This window comes from Panthera onca, chromosome D2 (genome assembly GCF_046562875.1).
Source record: "Panthera onca isolate mPanOnc1 chromosome D2, mPanOnc1 haplotype 2, whole genome shotgun sequence".
NCBI lineage: Eukaryota > Metazoa > Chordata > Mammalia > Carnivora > Felidae > Panthera > Panthera onca.
In genome coordinates, this window is record NC_138349.1 from 16,497,440 (window position 1) to 16,512,006 (window position 14,567).

Here is a 14,567-nt window from a genome sequence, read left to right on the forward strand (position 1 = left end):
CAACACAGCTTATAGTAAGCACACAGACATGACTTCTATTTATTTTTTTTTTAATTTTTTTTTCTAACGTTTATTTATTTTTGAGACAGAGAGAGACAGAGCATGAACAGGGGAGGGTCAGAGAGAGAGGGAGACACAGAATCTGAAACAGGCTCCAGGCTCTGAGCAGTCAGCACAGAGCCCGACGCGGGGCTCGAACTCACATACTGCGAGATCGTGACCTGAGCCGAAGTCGGACGCTTAACCGACTGAGCCACCCAGACGCCCCCAGACATGACTTTTAAAGGATAATAGTATGGCCCAAAACAAGAACAGCACTCAGTCAAGAACTAAACATCTCTTACATCAAAACACTTGTGCCCAGGTAGTGGTCTCTGTGGTCTAGAATTCTGACCTTTATAGAGCAAGCTCAGACTGGATGAGGAAAACTCACCTGGAGGTTGGAGTTGTCATAATTCACTTGGGCACAGGGCTTTAACACTCCCCTGTGTTAGGGAGAGAAGGATCTGAACCATTCTCTGAAGTTCTATCTAATATGACTATGGCTTCTTTCCATTTCCCTTAACTCTTTGCGGGGCACTGTGTCTTTCCAGGTTCCACCGTTTGGCATCCCGACTGTAAGCAATCTACCAAGACGGAGGAAAAGCTGCGGGTAAGGAGACAATTAGAGCTGTAATGCCAGCTGCATTTATTGGCCGTCTGTGTCACAGTCACTAGTTTTCAGGGCTGGAATTTGGGGGAAATTACTTTCTCATGATTTTTTTTTTTTCTCTCATTAACAAGCCAAGCTGAAAGACCATTTAGCCAGAGAAGGAAGTTCCCTTCCCTCCTTTGTTAAATCGATTGTGGTTTTTATTCCAAACGCTCGTGTTGGAGAAAGTAAGCCTTGCCTCACTAGTCCGGTTCGTAGGAAAGCATTCAAGGGAAAAATCAAACCATACGCACGTGAAAAAATGATTCATCCAGTTCTAGGCCCAACATCTGGTGACCTCACCAGACTTTTTTGTACTTCGGTCCATAATGTACCACCTCAACCCAAATTCTGCATCCGTGCTTAGCTCCTGGTGCATTTTACTGACCTCTTAAATCCAAATTCACCGAAGGGCCTCTGTCTCCAGAAGCTGACGGCTTGTCGGATAAAACCTTTGGGGAAATAATGATGAGCCCAGAAGGGTCAGTGTGAATAAGCATCCTGGATGGTCTTGTAACTTAACTCTTAGGGGACATCAGAATGGTTTAGTAACTATCCCTGAACACCAAGCACACGGGCAAAAGGGTAGACCCTCTTCATCTCTCCCTTCTAGAACCTTTTCCCCGGCCTTGCTCAAGCCTGACAACACCTCTAGGTGACACTATTTTATCTGCTTCAGAAGCAAAGAGCTGTGCACACATGTAAGGCATCATCATTGTCTGTATCCTGTTCGGAGGCCCCTAGTTTTTCCCCTGGACTGTGAAATATTCCCTGAGTAATAATCACACTGGATCCCAGTCCACGGCCTCCTGGTTTAGCCAACCCTTGGAAAAACTAGTTTCTGCTACACTTGGCATCTCAGGGAAAATAATGGTCTGAATTGCTTTTGGAAGCCAAACTCTAGCGTGTGGTGTCACGTCTTCTCGAATTGCCATTAGTAGGCATCAGCAGCTGTGTATTGTAATCCCATCAGCATCATACCTTTATGGAGGAGAACAAAAAAAAAAAAAACCCACCTTTTCTCAGAATAACTGAGTAACAACCAGACAAACTGAAAAGGAATTTGTCCACCAATACCAGGATGGCTTTGGTCTCTGTTTCTACAAAACAACTCCAGCTTGAACACGTGCGTGTAACCCTCAAGTGCATCCACCAGGCTGATGCCCGCTGGAATGGTCACCCATGTTGGGCACCAGAGTCTGCGAGTTTGGAGGAACCATGGATGCTTTGGAAATGGGTTATCTTTATAAAATCCTGGACCGTGAAAGATAGTTATTGTCACTTTTATCATAAGAATGTAAAATTCATAGCATAGCTTGGGGCTGCTGCCCAGAAACCACCCAAGTAGCTAGTGACTTTATACTATCTCTGCAGTGTTATTTTCAGTTTTTTGAATAATCATTTTCACTTCATCCCTGATGAACTCTTTTGGGACATGAGGAGGAGAATGTCAATGAGACCAGAGTACATGGAATGTGTGTCTTTTCTCTGTAAGGATTGCTTGAGTTTGCAGATAGTGTTGCTAAAATAATATTTAAAAAAAAAAAAAGAAAGAAAAAGAAAAAAACACTCTTGATTGCATCTTGATAGAACTCTCTGTATAAGCTTATGAAAACAACTAGTGAAATATTTCTACTCGTTCTGGCCAAGAAGAGCTATTAGTTTTTCTTCCTTTAGTAAAGTTTTCCAGAAAATTCCAAAACGTTTCTCCTAAAGCCAACATTCAACCACTTGGGCGGTCAGGCCAGCCCTCAGCTCGCTCACCTTTGGGAAGCTCAGTAGTGCGAAGGATGGAGCATTCCAGAGGGGAGGAGGTCCCTGTGTGCCCGGAGTGGGGTACTTGCTGACTGATGCTCTTGGGGCTGAAAGAGGAATCAGTTTTTGAATAAGGGAGTAAACGTTGTGCTCTCTTAAGGGTGTGTCTACAAATCACAGACCTTGAGCCAAGATCTCCAAGCCTTTCACAGGGTGTCACATCAGTGCAGTTACCATAGCAAAATGAAAATGTTTTAAGACTCTTTCTGCCACCCCACTGAGTAATCCACATTCTTGGTATTTAAGAACTCACAGGGCGTTTGTAATGACAGATTCTAAAAGACATCTGTCAATGGCTCCACTGGTTTCTTACTCTTCGTATATAAAAATGTCTCAGCCAAAATAAATGGAAAGAAATCATGGGAAGTTAGAATGTGGGTAAATAAACTGTAACTTGAAGGCCAGTTAATATGCTTTTAAACATGGGCCCCCCCCAACACACACACATACACACACACACACCCCAACTCTAAAGTGATGCCACTTGATGTTTATTATCAAATATGTTTTCCCAAAGGTTTTGTGTTGTGTTGTTTTTTGTGCAGTGTTTCTAAATGGAGGATATTTCTTTGCTCATTCTTTCCTTTTCTCATGTTTTGTGGCAGCCGCCAAACATTCATCGTTCTTCATCTGATTTCTTTTATCCCAAAAGTCTGGTTCGACGCACAGGACGGTCTCCGTCTCTGCAGGTTGGCACTGTGTCTAAGGCTGAGGCTTAGAGCCGCTGTCCTGGCCCCAGGCTTCTGTGGCTTGCCGTCCTCGTGCTGCTCGTCCCACATAACTTCTCCGGCTCCTGCAGAGGCAGATGCTTTTTCTCACCCCACAGAGTGCATCTCACATTCCGATTCTGGCTGTTTTCTTCTCTCATTATTGTTTTCATTTAGAAACTGGCTAAAGCGTCACCTTCGTTAAAGCGAGCACATTAGAAGCTCCCCTTTGGGTCCCGGGTTCACACATTTGTTCGTTGAACAAATGTTTGCCAGGCACCCAGGTATAGTTAGTGCTGGGCTGGATGCTGGTGAATAGCAGGGAAGACAGATACGTCCTTATAAAATGGTATAGAAGCACATCACCTAGACCAAGGAATGTCAGGTGAGAGAAAGGGTCCCAAGGGGCACTCCCTGGGAACAGTGGTCCTTGAGTTGAATTTTGGAGCCTGGATGGACATGATGAGAAAGGTGGGGCTGCTGAGGGGGATCGCAGAAGCATGGAACTAGGGGAACACAATGCCTGTGTAGGGAGTGGTTCATCTCAAGAAAGCAGCAGGGAAGTGGAGAAAGGAAACAAGAGACCAGGCACCTACTCTGCAGAGGCCAAAGGGTTTAAATGTACTCTATTTGCTCTCCCTAAGAATCCCTGGGAAGTAGCTATCCTCACTCCCATTTTACAGATGGAGAGACTGAGACCGATCACAGTTAGGTACTTTCCCCAGAGTTACACCACTGGTCAGGGGTAGAGCTGAGATTGGAAGCCGGGTCTCTGAGCCCATAACTCATGCTCTTTCCAGCACACCACCGGGCATCAGAGAGGAAGTCAGGAAGGCAGAAGGAGAGGAGCATTACACACGGACTAAGTCCGCTGGGGGTAGGAAGGAGAGCAGCATGCCCCGCAGGACGACGCAGAAGCAAGGCGAGAGCTCAGCCAGCCCTCCAGATGAGCAGTGAGGCAGGAGACTGTGCTTCTTGCACACACACACAATATCTTCCTTGGGGGTCTTGAGAACCCACTGAAAGCTGTGAAATTATAATAACTTTCCACAATCCTCTCTCTGCCCGGATGAAACCCAGTCTTTAGCTCTGCTAACAGTTCAAGGTTACACTAGAGCATTTTAGCCTGGGCTCCGTGTATGCCTGCCAGAACGGCACTAAGGCTGAGAGGTGTTGCTCAGTCTACTTTTATTAAAAGTTTACCTTCTTTTATTAAATGGTTTGGAAGATAGTTAGAAGTATATATTTTTAGAGTGGAAAGAAACCTAATTTAGACATCAACCCCCTCAGTTTCCTCATCTATAGAAGGAGGTCAGCCCAAGGCTCCCCGGGCATCAGCGGGCAAGATTTAACTGCAGATTCCAGGCCTCGGCTATGTGGTGTTGGCCCATGATACCGGGTTGCCTCCAACTTGCATTTGTCACGTGATCTCCATTCTGTCTTAAAGCTTCAGCTCCAGCAGCAGGGTTTTCACACGTAATGAAGTTATGGTCTCATGAATCTAGCACAACAGCCAAAGATTGCCCCCACTGCAAATAGTACCTCTGTTTGGCAGGAAGTTGCTTTTTCAACAGTTTTGGGGTCTCTTTCCCAAAAGTATACGTTATAACTCAAATAGGATTCTATCTTGTTAGCCGAAGGCTATAGCCAAATGATGCATTTTCACGACTTGAACAAAAATACCATCATCAAGTGTGAAATTCTTGGTTTGCTCCAGACCCTTAAATTTTAAAGATGGGGCGCATCGTAAGCAGTGGTGAGTTAGAGGAGAGAGAGAGAGCTCTGTTTTTAATAACCACTCTCTTCCTATCCTGTTCAAAAGGGACATCTGATTCCCATTATCCAGCCATAAATCTCAATGAAGTCAGCTTGAGCTCCATCACAGAAAGTTGTAAACAGCTTGGGACCTGGCAAAGAAATAGGCCATTTGACAAGGTCTCCCTTCACCCATTGGCCACTGAGGAACAGCTCACCAGCACTTTGAAGAAGCCTGGAAACTCAAGTCACACGGATATGTTGATCTTAGACGCCTTATACAAGCGGCTCATTTCACCAAGTAATATCAAACCTTTTTAGTTATTAGGTAAACCAACTGTACTCCTGCAGGATAGTCAGCACCCTGTGCCCCGGGAGGAAATTTATAGGAGGAAAGACATTTCATTATTTATATAATAATGAATTGTTATATTCATTATTGTTCCTTCTTTCCTCATGCTGAGGTATAGGCAAAAGAAAATGATGAAAAGAAAATTACCTAAGGAAAACATGTTCCAGTCTTATTTACTTGGAAAAGTTGTATATGAATAGCAAATTTTGTCTATAGGTAAAACTCAGTACTAACCTTTGTAATGTCTGCTGTAATTCATTATAGACAAAGCACATGATATTCCCAGGACTCAGTTTGTAATAATCTGGAGTGGATCATTTGCTATATTCTTAAAAGGAGCTTCTCTGATGTGCCTTTGGAGACTAAAGCATGAACGGACTGCCGTACAAAATGGGCATGAGATTTTTGTCTTTTGAAACTAACATTCACTAGCATAACGTATGCACCTGCAAACCTATAATATACCAAACATGTACCGTGTGTGTATATTTTTTAAAAAAGAGCTAATTAGAATCTGTACATATATCTCAAAGGGATAATGTTGGTTTTTGTCTTATTAACATCACTACGATAACATACCGCCTCGTTCCAGGCTTTCACTTTATTCGAATATTTCATTCTTTTTTGGTGTGTTTTTATAATTCATGAGTATGTTTAGGGGCTATGACTTATGACAAAAAGACATTGAGGCTCTTGGCCATAGTAAAGGTTGATGGCATTTGTCACACTGCAGAGAAGGGAATGTGTGCCCACGAGTCCTTCCTGCTTCCTCTGAAACATAAAGTTCCTTTCTCCAAAGGAGTTAATTTCACCCTTTCTTGACTTAGCAGTGAACGCTCAATGTATGTAGATTTTAAAAGTATTCCTTCTTCTGCAGCTGTTATCACCACCTTGTCTAGTGAACTGGGACAAAAACCCAAGGCAGGTACTGTCAATCACAGCAGCACTTCGTATAAGGTGGCAGTCACCTTATATCATTAGTTGTCCCCTAGGCGGTCATAAACTCTTTCCCGTCTGGCTGCCAGTTGCCTGTAGTTTCTCTCCCTTCTTAGAGCATGGCTTTGGGGGAATGCAAAGTAGATGGGTAGTCGTTGCACCCCTGCTCCTGCTGAAAGGGGGGGGGGGAGGGCAGGGAAGCAGAGAGCTTTTCCAGCACCCCCCAACTGAGAAGGGACCAGACATTATGGTGGCCCATATTGAAAGTAAATGGAAAATATAATTTATCTGCTTCTTCACCAGGCAGAGCTCTGGTAAGTGTTTCATAGTCAGTAGAATGATGAGAGCCGGATGGGAACATAAAAAGATGTCTTCAGGGTGATTTTCACTTTGTGACTGTGCCTTTTAATGGTAGGACAGATGGACCACGTCAAGGCATAGAGGAAAAGTCAGCTGCAAGGTAGTTAGAGGGCTTTTAAAAAAGATTTCATGCAGAAAACAAAAAGACGTGTGTTTTCAAAAGACGTGTATTTACTATAAGTGATCAAAGGCCGTGGGGTTTTTCTCTTCCCCATTGGAATGAACTACTAGTCTTCTGGTGAGACTTCTCTTGGTTGATTTTTTTTTTTTTTGAGAAAAATGAAAAACTATTTTGAAATCAAAAGTGAGTCCCTGAACATGTGCTGGGGAAATAAATGTAGGTCATATGGACCCTTTGCTTGCTGAGTATGAGTGCGGACAACCACGTACAACAGAAGGTTCTTAGTGAAGTTCCTTTCCTTCTGTAGCCAAAATAAAGATTCAATTATTTGCCTAATTTTATTAGAAAAATACTTCGAGACATCACAGCCAGTCTATAATCCTTTCGCTACTGTCCCTTCTCCACTCTTGCCTTGCATTTTTTTTTCCAAAGATGGCATTAAAAAAAAAGAATCGAATTTTCCTACTGTGCTTTCAAATTGGGTTTTTCCATAAGGCATGAAGGAAAAGGTGCTTAGAGGAAAATAAGTAAATTGCATCAGCTTCTAATAGCTTAATCACAGATCCTGCTTCCTTCCTCTGTAGGACAGAAATGGGCATACCTTTGAGGATAAACATTTGAAATTACCTTCATTTATAATACAGCTGACTCTGGAAGAGCATAGGTTTGAACTGCATGGGCACACTCATACACTTTTTTAATGCATAAATATACTGCAGCACTGTAAATGTATTTTCTCTTCTTTGGGATTTTCTTAATTGCGTTCCTTTAGCTTACTTTCTTGTATGAATATAGTATGTGATACATATGACATACAAAACATGTCGTATTCAACTGTTGACGTTCTCAGTTAGGCTTCCTGCCCAACAGTGGGCTATTGGTAATTAAGTTTTGGAGGAGTCAAAAGCTACACGTGGATTTTCCACCGCACGGTGGGTCGATGCTGTGAACCTGGGCACTGTTCAAGGGAGAGCAGTATAGGCAAGAGAGTACTTCAGTTCCTCATAACTCTCCTAGAGGCTTACAAAGCCTGCTGACCCATTGGGCTATTGTTTAGTAATTGCTGGGTCACTGTTGTTACCCTGGATACCAGAACAGGTTGAAATAGTAACGTAGGTTAAATAATTGCATATAAGGATCATCTGTGGAAATGGGGATCCTCTTGTAAAACTTTGCCGTAGCCCAGCACGGTGACACTAGGGTTCCGTTCCAGGTAAAGAAGAAACCGTCAGCGGGATTTGAGAGAGGGAAAGCGTGGTGGTTAAGGTGTCGCTGTTCAAGTGAAATGAGTTTCAATTGGAGTAGATTTGCGCTGCTCTATTAGAAGATAGCTGTGTGCCTTTTGAACCTGTCTCGGCCGTCAGAGACGCCCAGCAAGTTATTTATCGGTTAATCCGGGGGCAGAATACAGCTGAAAGAATTGAAGGGTTTCTTTTTTTTCTTTTTTTTCTTTTGTTAACATTTATTTATTTTTGAGAGTGCAAGGGGGAGAGGCAGAGAGAGAGAGAGAGAGGGAGACACAGAATCGGAAGCAGGCTCCAGGCTCCAGGCTCCGAGCTGTCAGCACAGAGCCCGACGTGGGATTAGAGCTCACTCACTGTGAGATCATGACCTGAGCCAAAATCGGACACTTAACTGAGCCACACAAGCACCCCAAAAGGGTTTCTTTTAAAAATAAAGATGTTCATTTAAAAAGTTCAACCTGAAAAAAATAAATAAATAAATAAAAATGAAAAGTTCAACCTGTTTCAAACTCGAGACATTTAGCATTGAAATGTAAAATTCCAAATATTTAAGATTAAAAGACCCCCTGTAAAAACACCCAAAACAATAGTTCAGTTTTAAAAACTAATCTTATTATCTTCGTAAAGGAGGGACCTCTAACCTCCGTTGGTGGAGCACGTACGCTTCAGGAGCCATTAGGAACTGTGGCAAAACAGGCAAGAATCCACGTGTGCTGTTTAAGCCTTGAGCATAGTTGAAGAAGCCGCAAACCAAGAACCGTTCTGGCAGATAAGACAGGCCTGTGCAAGGTCTTTGCCATCAGGCATGGAAAGGGCATTGATCGGTAAAGCTGAGACCTAAGCAGGAAGTCACCATCGCGGAAGGATGTACAGTCACTTCACAGAGCTCTCAGAAAAGGGGAAGGGCATTTGTCAGTTTGTTCGTCCGACATACTTCACACATCTGAGTTCTGATGGGAAAGTATGCAAGTGCAGTAGCCGTAGACAGCTCTAGAGACATCTAGTCCATGTAGCTCAGATTTGAAAGGACTATTCTATCGTGAAGAGCAAAACGGGCAGTGCTCTCCTAAACTATGTGAGATGAACAGACTTAGGAAATCCCATCTAATGTCCGATGTCCGGAAAATGCTGAAAATGGGTACTTGCCGTATGCTGGGCAAGGTGTTTGAAGCTTTATAGCTATTGATTCCTTTGTCCCTCTCTTAGGCATTAGTACCCTCTCCTCCATTCTATAAATGAGAAGCTGAAGCTCAAGAAAGTCCAAAGAAAAATGGAGAGAACGCGAGAAAGGAAAGAAAAAGGAAAACTCCTCTGGTGTCACACAAGTAGGGAAGCCAGGATTTGAACCAAATTTCTTGACCCAAAACCAGCCTTTTCACCCCCCCCGTCCTATACTACACAGAGTTGTGTTTTCTCCCATTATTTCATTTTAGACAGGAAAACAGAAGGAAGAAGGGCCATTGTAAGAAAAGAAGGATGTAACTCAACCCATAAGCAGGATTCCTATGGAAATAGAGTTTACAGGAAGGTTAGGAGACCAGAACGAAGCAAAAGCAGCAACAGTAAATGCAATGAAACAAGGAGAAGTTTCTGAGCCTCCAGGAGACATCTTGAGCATTTCCCAGTGCTAGATGGTCTGAAGGTACTCATGGAAGATTGGTCTCTCCACAAGAGCCAGAACATCATTGGATTTGACGAGTAGCCGAACTGATTTTGAACACTGTCTGCCTATAAAAATCTAAAATATGTATTTTAGAATCAGAGAACCCAGGGCAGGTGTACGCCAGATGGAGGTGGTTCAGATCTGAAAACCCCGAGGAATGAAATGGGACTTGACGGGAAATCAGATCGACCGACAACCCTTCAAACCTTGAGCTCCGCCATATTAATGGTGCAAATGAACCAGCTGAATGGAACCTGCACAGCTCACACTCTAATCTGGTGAAGAAGAATGGAAAGAGAGCCTGAATGGAAACAGGCTGGTTCGGCCAAGGGACGTTTCTCTTCCATGGAGTTCCTCATCCTGGAAGAGAGCATTACAGACCCCGTCCGGGGCATGTGTTCACGTGGCTCTCCAGCGACATTCCTCTCCGTATGCGCAGTACACGAGGGAGCAAGAGACCTCAGAGCCACCCCCAGGTGCATCACTACGGGAAAGGCAGAAAGTGTCCCCTGACCCATGTTTGGCAGAGGTAGGGTGACTGACATGGGCGAGACCCCAAAGCTCAGCGTGTTCCTTGGCTGTTCACACAATGTCCTAATTGTTAATGAAAACAATACTTTGTCATAGCAACGCCAGTAGACTGAAGACGTCTGGCTGTCCCATACTGCACCCTCTCCTGTCGCACCCCGACACGGTGAGCCACAGCAGGGTTCCTCTGGCGTTAATGGCAATGAAAACATTTTCAGTTGGCAGGCTCTTCTGGTAGTTGATCTCCAGTTTTTTTCTGTTTTTTTCTCATCTGTCCCGTAGCTGTGTTAATGAGGAATAAATGGCGGCATTTACCTTCCAATAGGGGGGAGATTGTAGTGCAGGGGCTAAGAGCTTGGGCTCCATCTCTAGGGTGTCTGGCTTCATATCCGGACACTTGAGGACTTGCGGAGCCTGGGGCCTGCGTCCTTCTTCCTCATCTGTAAAACAGATGTCTTCCTCAAGGGGTTATGGAGGAGACTGAAGTGAGATCAAGCCTGCACGGAGCCTGCCACATAGTAAGCAGACGCCCCACGTTAGCGCCTGTTCATATTCTTGGGTGGTTACTTACCAGGTTTCATTCTGATATTGAGTTGGCACGTCTTCGCTCCTGGCCACTTGAAGCTGAAGGGCTACCTGTAGTGAACAGTTCCCCCACAGGGAGGCATCCTGGCTCAACTTTATCAAGGGGTGGCCTCTCTTTTTAAAGAAGGGCGACGCTTTGGTTGAGTCACCCTTACATTTCATTGGGAAGCAGATCTAGGAACTGGGCTTCTTGAGTAGCGTTGTTATGTGAATCCTTCCTTTCTCTGTATACTTAGTATTGAGAATTTCCTCGTTATCGAGATATGCACGTGATTTGAAAACTGAAGTCTAGGAGGAAGGTAGTTGTATGTGGCAGGTTTGGGGGGAGGGGACCAGAAGCAGTGGGCCAGTGCACAATGTGATTTCTCCAACCCCTCTCCACCCTGTGTATCTCAAAGACATGAGAATGATACTTCACACCCCTCAAGTGAATTCTATTAGAGTCTAATCACTGCCTAACTTGAATTGGCCGGGTGGGTTTGCTCTCATTATTTCAGACGTGAATTACGTAGTGATGCAACATCCTTATTTTTAGAGGAGGTTTTTGGCTCAGTCACACTCATGTTCAAGGTGACAAATATCAGTAGAAACAGTACCGAAGAGGAAAAATCCTATTTCTAATGTAGAACTGCAAATTTTCATCTCCAAGAAGTATCTGTACAGAGGGCAGCAAGTCTTTCAAGACTAGTCCTTGGGTTTTCTTTGCAGAGCTTTCCAGAATGTGCTGGGCAGGGTGGGAGGCAGTTAACCCTACTTTATACATTTCCAGCCCACTACTGTCAGTCACCACCACTCACTCTCAGGGTCCTCAAGGCATATATTATAAAGTCTGGTTTCTTTTCTCTTTCTGAGTGGCCAACCACTAACCTTACCTCAGTGACTCAGTGACTGTGGGGCTAGGCTGGAGTCACGGAATTAACGTGAGTCAAGTATCCACAAACTGAGTGTTTACAGACAACAAATTCTGGCTCATTCCCTCAACTAATATTTACGCCTTCTACTTACCTGCATGAAACATTAGGCATATCCTGTGAGGTCAGAGGTGGTAACTAAAGTTCATAAGGAAAATACACATGATCCAGAAAACCAGCCAACCCACCAGCAAAAAAACATGGGAATTATAAATTGTATTCATGAAGGAAAACTAAGAGTGACACTGAGAGAAGATAAGGGTAACCATTCTGGATTGAAAGATCAGGGAGGGCTTCTTTGAGGAGGTGATATTTAAAGCCAAGACTGAAGGAGGAAAAAAAATCCAGTAAAACTGGGGCTCAGAGCATTTCAGGCAGAGGGAAGAGCTGAGATAAGAACCCTGAAGCAGGGACGTGCACCATGTTCCATGAGTGATGGTGGGTAGTGGGTGAGAAAGGGGAGAGGAAGGCAGAAGCAAAACCCTGAGGCCCTGGGAGTTGTGACTTTATTCTAAATGGTTGCTGAAGCCAAAAACAGGGTAGTAACCATCTAAACTCTGTTTTTAAAAGAGTTCTCTGGCCCTTGGGCTCCAGGGGATTTGAAGAGGGCAAGAACAAAGGCAGGAAACCTGCAGAGAAGGTCATTGGAATCGTCCAGATGAGCGGAGGTGGTGACTGGGGCTGGGGTTGTGGCAACAGAGGTGGAGGGAAATGTGTGTGCCTGATGGTAGAGCCAGAAGGCACTGGAGGGGACCAGGAAGAGACGGTAAAAAGAAAAGTCCCCAAATGCATTTTCAAGGCTGATTGCACAGCCAGTTCTCCTTTTTCTGTCTTTCTAGGTTATATTTTCCCTTCTTCAGAATAGTCACAGATCTTTTTTTAGCCAGCTTAGTTTTCAGTAAATGCTAGGGATGCAGGCCAGTCTTGATTCTGAAGCCACGGTGTGAAATCTTACAAGGTGCCGTTTATTTTACAGCCCACCAGGACTTCCTCTGAAAGCATTTATTCTAGACCAGGTTCCAGTATCCCTGGCTCCCCAGGTCATACTATCTATGTAAGTATTTGCTTCTGGAAAAGATGCTTCCGGGGCAGGTAAAGTAGCAGATTGTGATAGCAGAGGGGGTAATCCAAAATAGAATAATTGGAAATGACTTCTGTTTCTGTTATGAGATCCAGTTTTCATTTTTGAAGATCAGCCTTCTCAATCATGTTTTCCTTCGGGTAATTAAATTGATACGCGAATGTGGCCATCAATGTCAGTGACCCATAAAATGCAACAATGCTATGCAGGAGTTTAAAAATTGCTGTGCCTAAGTGGGGTATAGATACTTGGGGATTAATTATACCTTCCAGAATGCTGATACTGAGTATTCTTAAATTCTGCCGCAAAGGTATTTAAATATTTAGTTTATCAAATATGCAGTTCTTGTTTTTAGCCATCTGGGAGGATTTGTTTTGACCATCTGTTTGAGCTTTTCCATCTCTGTAATAAATTTAGGAAAATTATCCTGAAGGTTTTTAGGCTTTTCTACTTGGTTTATTCTGCATAGACTTTTTCCTAAGCTTCTGATGACTTAAAAAAAAAAGTGATTGGGGCGCCTGGGTGGCGCAGTCGGTTAAGCGTCCGACTTCAGCCAGGTCACGATCTTGCGGTCCGTGAGTCCGTGAGTTCGAGCCCCGCGTCAGGCTCTGGGCTGATGGCTCGGAGCCTGGAGCCTGTTTCCGATTCTGTGTCTCCCTCTCTCTCTGCCCCTCCCCCGCTCATGCTGTGTCTCTCTCTGTCCCAAAAATAAATAAAAAACGTTGAAAAAAAAAAAAAAAAAAAAAAAAAGTGATTAATATATGGTATAAATTGGCAACTTTCTAAAGCAGAATGCTTTTGTTCTTAAAACTAAGCAAAATGTTTTGGGTTTTGTTTATTTTTAAGGTCTTCACCTTTTCAGCAGGATGTGAAATGTACTAACAATAGTTCCCCAAAGAAATGAGACTGAAGAAGAATTTTTCTTTCTGTTTAACTTTGCCAGGCAAAGGTGGACAATGAAATCCTGGATTATAAGGATTTAGCAGCCATTCCCAAGGTCAAGGCAATATATGATATCGAACGTCCAGATCTCATTACCTATGAGCCTTTCTACACTTCGGGCTATGAGGACAAACAGGAGAGGCAGAGCCTGGGAGAGGTAATAAATTCTAGAAGCTGTGAGTTATACAACAACCTCTCTTTTATCACGTGTGTAAGAAAAACTGATTGGAATCAAAATAAGGCAGAGGGTCTTTTGGACTGCCCAGTATTTACAGACTTCCCTACCAGCTTTGAGGTACCCAAAAACCTATCACACCATCCCTGGGCTCCGGAGGTGACAGAGGAGTGAAAGAGTAGGCCAGCCAGAGAAAACAGTGAAGATTGAATAAGCGTTAGTACTAGGTTGTGGGATAGCAGAACGGGCAAGCTGGGGAGGAAGTCAAAGTTGTCAGGGGAGAATCTGTGAGCTGGACAGACGGAATAATGAAGGGAGAGTCTTCTGGGGTCTCGATCTGGGGACAAACTGAAGCCTCTTCACGGGGCTCATGAGGAAAGAGAGCACGCACCCTAAATTATGACAGCTACAGTCTGCAGCACCTTAAGACAGTTAGAATGTGCAAGAACAGGAAGAGTAGAGAGGTGGAGACCGCGGTATGGCACAGTGACGTGAGCCAGGGTTCTGGAATCGAATTACCTGGGATCAACCTGGGAACTCCCACATGCTGCTTGTATGACTTTGGCCATGTAACAACCATTCTGACCCCTAGTTTGTTCATCTATAAAACAGGATGACAGAATTCACCTCATAGGATGTTAGTAAGGATTAAATAAACTGTCTGTTAAAGGTTAATATCTATATAATAACTAGATAATTTA

The 14,567-nt window shown here is 43.9% G+C and overlaps 1 protein-coding gene across 19 annotated transcripts in view; it reads left to right on the forward strand.

Annotated features, from left to right (window-relative positions):
- The window catches only part of ABLIM1 (actin binding LIM protein 1), a 295,000-nt gene that overhangs the window by 246,215 nt on the left and 34,218 nt on the right, over positions 1–14,567 (forward strand). For 13 of the 19 annotated variants that reach the window (XM_078434857.2, XM_060641411.3, XM_060641417.3 and 10 more), the window contains exons 8-12: positions 594–652; positions 3,112–3,195; positions 6,198–6,245; positions 12,645–12,722; positions 13,693–13,848. In XM_078434857.2, coding sequence (XP_078290983.1) covers positions 594–652; positions 3,112–3,195; positions 6,198–6,245; positions 12,645–12,722; positions 13,693–13,848 — 425 coding nt within the window. The remainder of the gene's footprint in view (positions 1–593; positions 653–3,111; positions 3,196–6,197; positions 6,246–12,644; positions 12,723–13,692; positions 13,849–14,567) is intronic. The other 6 variants (XM_060641420.3, XM_060641405.3, XM_060641410.3 and 3 more) reach the window with 2 other exon arrangements.